Source organism: Cynocephalus volans, chromosome 8 (assembly GCF_027409185.1).
Source record: "Cynocephalus volans isolate mCynVol1 chromosome 8, mCynVol1.pri, whole genome shotgun sequence".
NCBI lineage: Eukaryota > Metazoa > Chordata > Mammalia > Dermoptera > Cynocephalidae > Cynocephalus > Cynocephalus volans.
In genome coordinates, this window is record NC_084467.1 from 786,671 (window position 1) to 798,979 (window position 12,309).

The 12,309-nt window shown below is 41.7% G+C and overlaps 1 protein-coding gene across 3 annotated transcripts in view; it reads right to left on the minus strand.

Moving 5' to 3' along the window:
- Positions 1-12,309, minus strand: part of GNB1 (G protein subunit beta 1) — a 77,388-nt gene that overhangs the window by 10,066 nt on the left and 55,013 nt on the right. For all 3 annotated transcript variants that reach the window (XM_063105074.1, XM_063105072.1, XM_063105073.1), the window contains 2 exons: positions 8,920-8,983; positions 7,628-7,790 (listed from right to left, as the gene is read on the minus strand). In XM_063105074.1, coding sequence (XP_062961144.1) covers positions 7,628-7,790; positions 8,920-8,983 — 227 coding nt within the window. The remainder of the gene's footprint in view (positions 1-7,627; positions 7,791-8,919; positions 8,984-12,309) is intronic.

Sequence of the window (12,309 nt, forward strand, 5' to 3'; positions counted from 1 at the left end):
AAACACCTGGGCTCTAGTCTAGGCATGGCCGCTAACTGGCAGGGAAAGGTCCTGCAAGTTCCTCCGCAAGTTGCTGACTCCCTGTGTTAAGGAGGATCATTTCAGAAAACTGTTGGGAGAAGCAGAGCCGTCTGCACAAAAGTTCTCAAAAAATGGAGGCAGTTGCTATCTGTTATCACTGGAGAATAAACATATTCCCTGTGAGTGAGTATGTGGGGCACTTTAGGTGAAAACACGCCCCTTCCTCCCCTGGTATGGGGCCTATGCTGTCCCCTTTGGGAGCCTGCAGAGAGGCAGGGCAAACAGACCCTGAACAAAAGTGTGCACCAAGCGTGGAGGTGCAAGGGCATGAAGGTGCCAGCATGTGCCTACGGAGTGGCTGGGACATGGTCCATGGCCTCACAGTGGCCTGGTCCCACGAGTAGCAGGATCGAGGGGCTGTCCTGAGTCTCACGAAGACCATCGGCTGCAGTGACAAGGCTGCAGCTGTCCAGGAGAGGGGAGACGTTGAGTGTTGACCAAGACACGTTGCAGAAGAGCGAAGGGACATCTAGAAAGGAGCATGTCACCGGGTCTGGGGACGAAAACAGCACAGGTGCATGTACACATCCTTCTGTATTCAGAGCGGCTGCTGACCCTGAAGGAGCAAAGCTGAGCAATGCACAGAAGTGTAGCCAAGTGCGGCCCTGAACGTAACTTATCCAAGAGCATAGCCACAGGCTTGAGAAACCATTCATCCACAATGGTGTGTTCACTGCAGCAGTGTTTCTAATAGTGAAAAACTACAAACTGCTGAAATGTCCAACAACAGGGACAAATCAGCACACCACATAAGAACTCTCTACAACTCCTCAAAGATAACACCGTGTTCTGGGTAGGATTATAGGTTAAAAACACAAAATAATTCAAAGTTCTTTTCCAAAATTTCTACAATGAACACACATTGACAGTTTTAATCTGCCAGCATGCACCTTGAAGAACACCCTTATTTGAGGGGGGGCAAAGAACAGACTCCCCATAAGGCAGGTGCACAGGACATACCAGCAGGCAGGCGAAGGGGGTGCCAGATGGATGCCATGAAGAGGCCAGAGGTGACTGGGCCCCAGCTGCCCCAGGACCCCTCACTCACAGACAGCAGAACAAGCCTGTGCTGTATCAGGCTTGGTCTGAGGAACAAAAACAAAAACCTGCTGGTGTTTCTGCTCCAGGGAGGGAAAGAATTTCCAGCCTAAAACTGGAAGAGAAGCTATCTGGCGTGCACTGGAGAGCAGAAGATCAGGAGGCACTTTCTCCAAGAAGTTCAGTGAAAAGAAAAGAGATAATGAAGACATGAAGGTGAGGAAATGCGAAAGAACAAAATTAGAGGAAGGACACTTACAACGCTGAGAGCTCATGCGAACCTACGAAGTCTTACGCAAAAGGTCAGAACCAGAGGAAAAGATAAGCAGACTTTCTGGAAGACCCTCAGGTCCAGGCCCAGATGCTGTGGCCATGCAGCTGCTGCAGGAAGCATGGCCGCGGCCCCTCAGAGCTCGCCACCACACTGCCAAGTGGCTTCAGTATCTAAGTGGTTGGTTTGGGGTGGGCGTGGGATACATTCTGGCCAGCGGTGGACACTGCCAAGACTGGTGGGCAAGCCCCGGGAAAGGGGAATTCCTCCTCTGCTGGAGCAGCAAGATGGAAAAGAGGCTCAGAGGGAGCAGTATGGAGAGACGTCTGGGGTGTGTTGGAAAGCCCCCCAAGCTGCTATAGGCAGCCAGGCCCAGGCAGCACAGCCCCTCCCACAGCAGCCCGTGGCCCTAATGTGAGCCAGAGGGAGCTGAGATGCTGAGACTGTGACAAAACAAAGCACAAAGCAGGTGTCACACTGAACTAACTGCCTAGTCGTGACTCCTGGAGCAGATTTTACAGGGGACACCTCTCCTTCTACATCCAAGTTTACTGGTGCCTGTCAGAAAAAACCCACCGTGCTTTCATGAATATATAAAATGTTCTGCTTCACGCTGTACAAAGAAACTGCCTAGAAAACAGTATTAGCCCACACTGCAGGTTCCAGCAGGAACGAAAAGCCATGCCATATTAGGCAGCCCTCTGGCTAAACTTTTGGCCAAAATGTTATGTATCTGTGGCTATCCTGACCAGAAATATCTCAGCAAGGGTAAACGTATCTACAGTTGTGCTAAGAGGTTTTGGCAAGAAACTTGTAAGAAGAAGTGTCAAGTCTTTTTTATTTTGGCGGCTGGCTGGAACGGAGATCCAAACCCATGACCTTGGGGTTACAAGGCTGCCTTCTAGCCAGTTGAGCTGACCATCCAGCCCAGTACTTTCTTCACTAACCCTCAAGGGTCTGCTATGAGGGTAATCTGTTAAGACTGGGTCAGACAGTCTTGTGGGAATGGAATTAATTTTTCTTTCTTTTTTTTTTTAAAAGATGACCGGTAAGGGGATTTTAACCCTTGACTTGGTGTGGTCAGCACCACGCTCACCCAGTGAGCGAACCGGCCATCCGTATATGGGATCCGAACCCGGGGCCTTGGTGTTATCAGCACCGCACTCTCCCGAGTGAGCCACGGGCAGGCCCTGGAATTAATTTTTCAAATACCATTTAATGTCTTTATAATTATTTTCACTAAAACAGAACTTGGAAAGATTATTCTATCTGTAATTAAAAAAAAAAAAAAAAAAAAAAAAAAAGTTAACAGTCCATCCTCATCACTGTGAATTCAACTGATTAGCTACTTCCAGAGGGCATCCTTTATTTTGCAAGACATAATCTTAAAAGGCAAAACACCAACAAGACAGAAAGCCCATCTGATGTTTTCTCTTCAGTATTGCTGAAGAGTTTCCAAAGCCTGGGTAGCAGACTCTAGAGAAAGAAGCTTCTGTTTGTTCCATCTGGACCCTCATATTTTACGAACAACAGCAACACGCAATTGATTACCAAGGGCCTCACTTCTAAAGCTTACTGTAAACAACTCCTACCATAGGGCCATTACTAAGACAATTACTAAGGATCCGGTAAGCCCGCTGGGAATACTGCTAAGGAGTGTTTTCTATGCAACTGAGTTTCTAAGATTCGTCAAGAAAATTTCTCAACCACAGCTTAACAAAGAGTTCTAAATTCAGAGATCAAATGTGCAGGTCAGAGAGAAGAGAGCGTGCCTGACAAACACTAGACTACTCAAAGGGGTCCTCAAAAGGTCTGAAGCAAGACAAAGGCAGACTCTTGAGTGTGTCAGCCCTGATCACTAGTGACGCCTTCGCCCTGGCAACAGAGACACTACTGGAAGCTTATCAAATTTTAACCTTTATTGACATGGAGCTGAAAAAATATATATCGTGTCTGAAGAAAGTCCCAAATACTCTTACGAGGCCAATGTTTAAAAAAAAACAACACTGGTCAAAGAGATTCTCCTGTTGACCCTGAAGAAGAAAACAGCAGTGTTGTGAGCTGCCTAAGCACAGAAGCACCTTCTAGTTGCCAAGGGTCTCATTCTCATGACTTCAAGGAATGAATTCTGCTGACAACCTGAATGAGCTTGGAAAAAGACCCTGAGGTCCAGATGAGACCATATCTCAGGGACAGCCTGATAGCCTTGTGAGACTAGGAACCCTGCTATGCTGTGCTGAGACTTCTGACCTACAGAAACTGTGACAAGATAAATGTAGATTGTTTTAAGCTGCAAAAACCCCCACTCAACTCCTAAGAAATAAAATTTCATGAAATATGAAGAAAACAAAATTTCTGAACTACTCCTTCTAATACCAATTTTTTGGGATTTTTGTTTTGGTTTCTTTCTTTTTTTTTTTTTTAAAAGATGACCAGTAAGGGGATCTTAACCCTTGACTTGGTGTTATCAGCACCACACTCTCCCAAGTGAGCCACCGGCCGGCCCTGTTTTGGTTTCAGCACACAAACACAGTCTGTGTTAACAGATCCAACAGCCTTTAATGAAAAACAGAAATAGATACACTAACTCTGTCGGCAGAAGAGAGTGCTAAACATTAAGAATCTTTGTTGAATGTCGTGAATGCATATTAAGTGCACTGCCTCAGATAGGCTCCCGTGACTTGCAGGGACTGTGCCGGTATCATAGCCTGACTATCCGTAGGTGCAACCTTCCCACAGAAAACAACTTGAGTGCTAGCCAATGCATTAAAACCAAATGCCTAAAGGCACTAGAAACAAAAGCAGACAGATACTGGAGATGAGTCTATACTTGGACGAAAACACAGGCATAGGGTGAATGTGTTTTTATGGTGCTTTCCCCTGAGGGTGCACTCATCCATGACAGGTGTGGGGCTAAAACCTCACACAGAAGACCTGCAGCTGATAGTCATGCAGAGCCAGTGGACTCAGTTCTGGGCAACCACAGATGGAAGGTGAAAGGCAAAAACCTGGAAAGAAGAAAGCCACAAAAGAGAGCCCTAAATCATGCATACAACTGCCCAAATAAATATCTGATACCTGAAGTACACAGACAGAGAGCAGACCCAACGCAGCCCGGCCAAGGCAAAAAGGACAGAATGAAATCTCCACTGCCGCTCACAAAAGACAGACTTTTTATTGCCTGATAAAACAAAACTAAACATCACTATTTTGGGAGAACATAACAAAATCCAGTCTCTATGACACAACATTTATAACATCCAGGATACAATCAGAAATTACTGTATGCCCTAAGAGACAGCAAAATGTCACCCAGATTCAAGAGAAAAGCACAAAGACCAACCTCAAGAAGAGTAGATGCTGAAATTAGCAGAGAAGAATTTTATTTTATTTTACTTTATTTTTAAAAAGATGACCAGTAAGGGGACCTTAACCCTTGACTTGGTGTAGTCAGCACCACGCTCTCCCAATGAGCTAACTGGCTATCCCTATATGGGATCTGAACACATGGCCTTGGTGTAGTCAGCACCACGCTCTCCCGAGTGAGCCACGGGCCGGCCCAGCAGAGAAAAATTTTAAAGGCACCTATAGTAACTGTGTTCATGGACACAAAAATGCTCGTAATAATTAAAAAGATAGTAAATCTCAGCAAAAAAAGAAAAACTATTCTTAAATAAAAGCAAAAAGAAATTCTAGAACTTAAAAAAGAATATCTGACATAAAAATTTTGCTGGATAGCCTTAATGGTATATCAGAGATGACAGAAGTCAAACGAAATTGAATAGAAATAAAAATGAACCAATCTTCAGAAGTGGGAGACTGAAGAAAGAAAGAAAGAAAAAGCCATGGGAGCCTATGAGACAATATGAACACACATCTCTTGGACTACAAAAGGAGAGGAGACTATAAGACAGAAAACATATTTAGAGACAAAGCCTAAAATCCCCCAAATTTGGTGAAAGACAAAATTTATGGATTCAAGATGCCAAATCACAATAAATACAATGAAAATCATACCTAGGCACATCACAAACTGCTAAAAAAACAAAGGCAAATCTATAAAGTGCTAAAAGAAAAAAAAGATCAAACATCACCCCAAAATTCTACATATCCAGTAAAAATATCCCTCAAAAAATAAAGGTAAAACAGACATTTTCAGATAAATGAAAACCCAGAGAATTCATCACCAGCAAAGCTGCACTAGCTATAGAAATGCTAAAGAACGCTTTTTAGGCTCATGGGAAACCAGAACAACACTATCTTCAGGAAGAAATGAAGACAACAGAGATGGTAAATATGTGAGTAAATGAAAAAGACTATTCACATTTCTTAAACTTACTCAAACATCTAAGACTGTTTAATTACATAAGAATGTTTAAAGGAAAAAAATGTAACAATGTACTGTGGAGGCTTAGAACACATACAGATGTAACACTTATGAAAACTGTATAGAGAGTAAGAAAGGGCAGAAAACGGGCCTTTATGGCTGCACAGTTCTCATGTTTTACATGTGGACCAAGAAAACTATTAAGGCACACTGTAATCCTGAGAAAAGGTGCCAAAAAATAATGCAGAGAAATTTACCTAAAAAGTTAACCGATAAACTAAAATAGATTTCTATAAAAATCGAGTAACCCAAAAGGCGGCAGAGAAAGCAGAAGAGAAGAACAAAAACAGTAGGACAAACAGGTGGCCAGCAGTGAAGGGGCAGAGCGGAGCCCACCTGCATCAGCAGCATGTCAACTGTACACATGCTGATGGGTGTTGTAACAGCAGACAGCAGAAACCACCGAGTGGATGAACACCAAGACCCAACCATACACTGTCCTTAAGAGACTACTTATATTTATAAAAACGCAGTTAGGTTGAAAGTAAGTGGGTGGGAAAAAACATGCCATGCAAATGGAAGCATAAGAAGGCTGAACTGGCATATTCACAACAGGTAAAGTAGACTTTACAACAGAGAGCACCACGGCAGAAAAACAGGGACACTGCACCATGATAAGAGGGTCAGGAAGACAGGACAGTCATAAACGTGCCCCAAAACTACAGAAGACACATGCTTCCACGTGCACATGGCCATCATGACCACTGGCTCCATTAATTAGAAATTAATAATAAGTTAACTAAGAAAACTTCAGATAATTGAAAATTAAACTATTTCTAAACTAAGAATCAAACAAGGAATCGCATGAATCAAGCAATCACAAGGGAATTAAAAATATTTCACATTGAATGATAATTAAAATACAATAAATTGTGGGATGTAGCTAAAGCCATGGTTAGAGAGCAATTTATAACTTTAAAAGCTTATATTTGAAAAAACAAGAGAGGTCTAAAACCAGTGGCCTAAGGTTCCACCTTAAGAAACTAGAAAATTAAAAAGAAAGCAACCCTAAAAAGTAAGTTGGAAGAAGAAAATCATGTAAAACAGAAATCAACAAAAACAGTATATTTCTAAAAGGACAAAGGGTATATTATATTTAACAGACTAATAGGTGTCAAAATACTATTTACTCCATTAATTATGATAATTTTTCCAGTTGCAGGTGAAGCAGGTGAGACTAGAGGGGTGTCACCAAACAAAATTTTTTAAAGTTATAATGAAGGACAGAAATTTCAAGAATGGAGTGTACAGCCACAGAAGTAAAATATTAGATGGAAACTTCTTTCTCAGAAATGGTATGCCTTTTCTGTCATGAATAATTAGGCTCATGGGTAAACTAAATCTTAGCAAAATAATATACTACTCAACATTTAAAGCTAGCCAGGTTCAAAAGAACTTAAATGGCCCACAGGACTCTATTCTGCCTCTTGTCCAACAAGAGCACTAGTTGCTATGAAGCAAGGAAAAGTGTGTGTGCATATGCACATATACATGCATCGGACATGTATGCGGTTAGGCTGGGAAACTTGGAAAGGTGCTCAAGATGGAAGACAGTTTAGAACAGATAACGAACTGAATTATATTAACGTGAAAAAGAAGGGTGGCTGCTAACTTCTAAGGGAGTCAGCAAGTTCCAGAAAATGGGAGGTTGTGGTAACTTAAATCCACAGGGTTCTTACTGGTAAAGGCAGGTCAGGCCTGTTTCTGAAGATCTCTGGCCATTACTGCATTACTTTCATTTGAACCAATCTCATTAAATAATGGCCGACAAGAAGTGAGTATCCAAGGCATACAGTGTACCCCAGGCAAGCAGCTAGCATCACTGGAAGGTTATTAATGAGAACATGTACCTGTATGTCCCGCCAGCTCACGACTCACGCGTACATTCCCTTCACGAGTTTTCAGATTGTAAATGGAGCAAATGTTATCCAGGCCACCGCAGGCCACATAGTTCCCAGAAGGGGCATATGCACAGGTCATGACCCAGGAGGAGCGCAGAGGGATGGCGTGGACCTAAGTGACAGGAACACAGACAATGCAAACACCTTCGAGTTCAAAAACATTAACTACTGACACCATGATTTCATTTCTAGTCTTTGACTTTTATTGCATAGGAGGTAACAGAGTAAAATAAGGGCCAAAATTATTTAGAGAGTAATTTTTTATATGTGGCCAATCAGATGAAGTAATAACTTAATTAGAAATCCAGTGCTGCGTGCTGAAACACCAATTTAATCTGTAGTTTTATTAAAGTCACAATTTACAGTTAGGTGAGCACTTACGTAATATTAACATTGTCTCCTAATCAAAACTACAAATAAAAATGAAAATACTTCATTAGCCTGCCAAAATGGCTATAAATTTATTTTTTTTAAAAAATAGTTACTGAATAACCAAAATGGACATTATTATAATCAATCCTGCCACATACCTCCCTGTGCTTTAGATAGAAATGCTATAATCACTGCAATCTTTTATTTGAATTTTTTGTTTTGTTTGTTTTTGGCAGCTGGCTGGTATGGGGATCTGAACCCTAGACCTTGGTGTTACAAGCTTGCGCTCTAACCAACTGAGTAACTGGCCAGCCCTCACCGCAGTCTTTTATATACACTGAGTATTCTTTAGTAAAATATAACTGAATTAGATCCTTTACATGTATGTTTGGACCAATAATAGTACTTTTTTATTCAATACAATACAACCCTGAATTACATTTTAAAAAGAATCTAGTTTATACTTCAAAGTATAATGCCTTTCAGATGATCTCTTGCAAAACCTAAGGACTAAATTAAAATCTTTATATCTGTATTCTATAAATAAAACATGAAACCTCCCAGACTGAGCTAAAACTGAAACCCAGGTCTCCAAGAAACACAGGAGGCACTCACCTCCCACCTGCTCAGTAAGGAGAGGACAAACTACAGTCCAACTGTGCCCGATCCAACAGAAGAGACCAATCACATCTGCCAGCACGTGATTCAGCGTCTATCTCACCTACACGACTTCATGACTAAAAAACAAAACTTGCCATGACTGACCTCCCTATCCTGTGTTACATGATTTAACATAAATGAATCCAGAGTTTAAAACCCTGCCATGTCCCGGGCTGGTTTTCCAGGGAGGGGAATTATGCAGTCCCTACCTTGTTTGTGGTGTAGCTATCCCAGATGATGAGTTTACCATCCTGCGAGGCACTGACGAGAAGCCTGGAGGGAAAGCACAAAAACAATCATAGTCCTGCAAAGGCAGCAAATGAAAATCAAACACCAAAACTTTGGTGACTTCTAACGTGCTTCAATGTTACACCTGTTTGAGACAAAGCACACTTACAGATAAGCAAAAAAAAAAAAAAAAAAAAAGGTTCTAAATGTGAGACCAACTTTGAAAGCACAAACAAAAATACTGTCACAGATAATAAGTAGTTCAGACTGGAGAAAGCCTGGCTCCTAATGCAGACCAGATCCCTTGGTCAGATGAGACAGGCTGACTGTACCTCATAACTGCTTGCCTCTGGTTGGTTTCCTTTGATTATAAATCAAATTGGAGACATACAGATCTTTCAAGAGCAAAACGTGGTACAAATATTTAGTATACAAATTTCTCTTCCATTCTGACACAGAGAAAGCCTGGACATTCCAAATTCATGAAACGTTTCTCACTCCACTATTTCCCAGACTGAGACTGGAATCTAGGTCTGCTAGAAGCATAAGGAGGCACTCACCTCCCACCTGCTTGGTAAGGAAAGGACAAACTACAGTCCAACTGTGCCCGGTACAGCAGGAGTGACTGTCATGAATTTTTCTCAAGATTATTTTCTTGTTCTGGGCAACTGTGCTAAGTTTGGAATCTGTGTGTTGAAAAGAAGCTCTGCGATACTTGCAGATTAAGACAGGCTATTGCAAAAGGAAAGCATAAATAATGAGCAAAGAAATTTTATGTCATTTAAAAAGTAAGTTCAGTGAGGGTAAATTCTGGGGACATAGCTACTCATGAGATATCCTAAGGAACTCTGTCCTACACAAAGCACTGTTTTTAAGGAAGAGCAAAGAAGGTTCTACTCACAATTCTGTGCATATTTGTCAGTATGGTAATAACATCATAATAATTTTTAATTTTAAAGATTTTGTCAAAACACATAGGTTTTAACCATTTCAGCTGTGAGAGTATCTGGCTTCTTGAAGCTGATCAAAAGTTGGAGGTAAAACTCACTCAAGCCATTCTGATAACTTTGACACTTTTAATTGAACTGTATGTTTTGAAGCACTAACCACGAACTTCCTTTACAAAGGCATCAATGAGTTCGGCAAGTAATAAAAACCTTTTTAACACCTTGTTACAAAATCTATCACAGAACTAAACTAAGTGCAGGTTCCACTCCTATTATTTTTCAGATGTAATTCTTAAAGCAAAGTCCCCCATCCAGGTCCAGTCATTAACACATTAGGTACTTAAAAACTATTTCTATGCAATGGAGCAAGTTTCTCTCTGCTGCCCTACTTCCATCTAGCCCTTCTGAGACTTCGAACGGAGTATCAGAGCCAATCTAAAGCAGCTCATCCCCCCAGGTCAGGAAGGTCACCTTTAGAGAGGTCTCCTGGTCAGACGCTTAATAACTGCTGACTCACAGAGGGGTTAGAGAAATGTTAAGCTGTCTGCTGATCCTCCAGAAGGTGAGAAAAGATACGTCTTCTAATCCCAAGTGAGGTAACTGTAGGAGAACTGGGTTCACTTTGCCTCCTAGAGCCTTCATCCAGTCACACGTCAGTTACCTGAGGTGCCACCCACCCAGAACAGAGGCCAAGCCAGGAAGTAACCAAAGGGCTCCAGGACACTGCGAGCAGCAGTCGAGCTCACACACCCAATGCCCTTTGTTTCACTCAGTGGAGGGAGGGCTCCCAAGCCAACCTTAGTTTAGTTGTGTGTTACTCCCAACCACAAGACTTCGGCAGACTTGAGAAAGGGAAGAAAAAATTTAAAATTAATTCATGTGACTGAAAGAGAATCGTAAATGTTATCAAAATTTTTAGTATGAATGAATATATTGGTAAACATATTTCAAATGTATACATATTATACACTAATATATTCATTTATACAAACAACTCATTGTGGGCCTCTTGTGTAGTTTTGAAAGACACACTACTAGTCATTACAACAGTTTGGTGTCCATGAATCACACAAACACTGTGAAATAACTGGTACTCATAAATACAGCCTGGAGTCATGAAAAAATCTTGTGCAATCACCTTTGTTTATGAAGGCAGGAAATATGAAAATGACTTCAGGAAAAAATATATCCAACAAAACAAAACAAAACTATTTTGGGTTTTAAAGAGGCGATCACTGATCTATCTATCTAGAAAACATGGATATCTCAAACAAATAATCCTGAGACGGCTTTGGAGAGCAGAGATTCTCCTTGGTATCATTTTTTGGTTTTCTTTTATGACTGTGCATTATGAAATATAATTGCCCAGTTTAAACAGCAATTATAAAACAAACGCCATGCCCCTAGCACCCTGTCCAAGAACGAGAACAGACCAACACCACACCCACCACCCTCTCTTCCCCGATGTGCCCCCTTGCTTGCAGGGGCAGCGGCAATCCTGAACGTGGTCCTGCTCATTTGTGCCCTTGCTTTTCTTCCTTCCAACACCCGGGCTTTCAAGTCACAATTTGTGTTTGAGACTAGATGGAAAATACAGCCTTGCACACAGTGATCTGGTGCCTAACGGCCCTCCTGCCTCACTCTTGGGACCCCATCCCCACCTCTGCTGCTTGGAACACACACACACACACCCATCTCTTGGCTCCTTGAACACACCTGCCTGCAGCTCATGCTCTTCCCTTCCGGGCTACCCATTCTAGAGCCTGGCTGTTGCAGGAGAGCACTCTGCTGAGGGAGCCAAGACCAGCCTCCCAGTACTGTGCTCCAAGTTCCTGGATAATGCCTGGCTAACAGCACTGTGTAGTATAATGTCCTGATGCTCTCACAGACAGAGGAAAAGTCCTAGAGGTGACACACTGCTTTGTTTACCATCTGCTTTTGATAATAAATTCTAAGGTAGATTGATTAGTAAGGACATTTTATTTATTTATTTATTTATTTATTTATTAATTAATTATTTTTAAAAAGATGACCGGTAAGGGGATCTTAACCCTTGGCTTGGTGTCGTCAGCACTACGCTCTCCCAAGTGAGCCAACCGGCCATCCCTATATAGGATCCGAACCCATGGCCTTGGTGTTATCAGCACTGCACTCTCCCAAGTGAGCCATCATGGGCCAGCCCCATTAGTAAGGACATTTTTAAAAAAACATTTTAATTTTTTAATTTTTTAAAGAGATAACTTTGACTTTACAAAGCATTTGCTACTTTTACTTATTTCTTTAAAATGATAATTTTTTTTTTTTTTTTTTTTTTTTTTTTTAAAAAAGATGACCGGTAAGGGGATCTTAACCCTTGACTTGGTGCTGTCAGCACCACGCTCAGCCAGTGAGCGAACCGGCCATCCGTATATGGGATCCGAACCC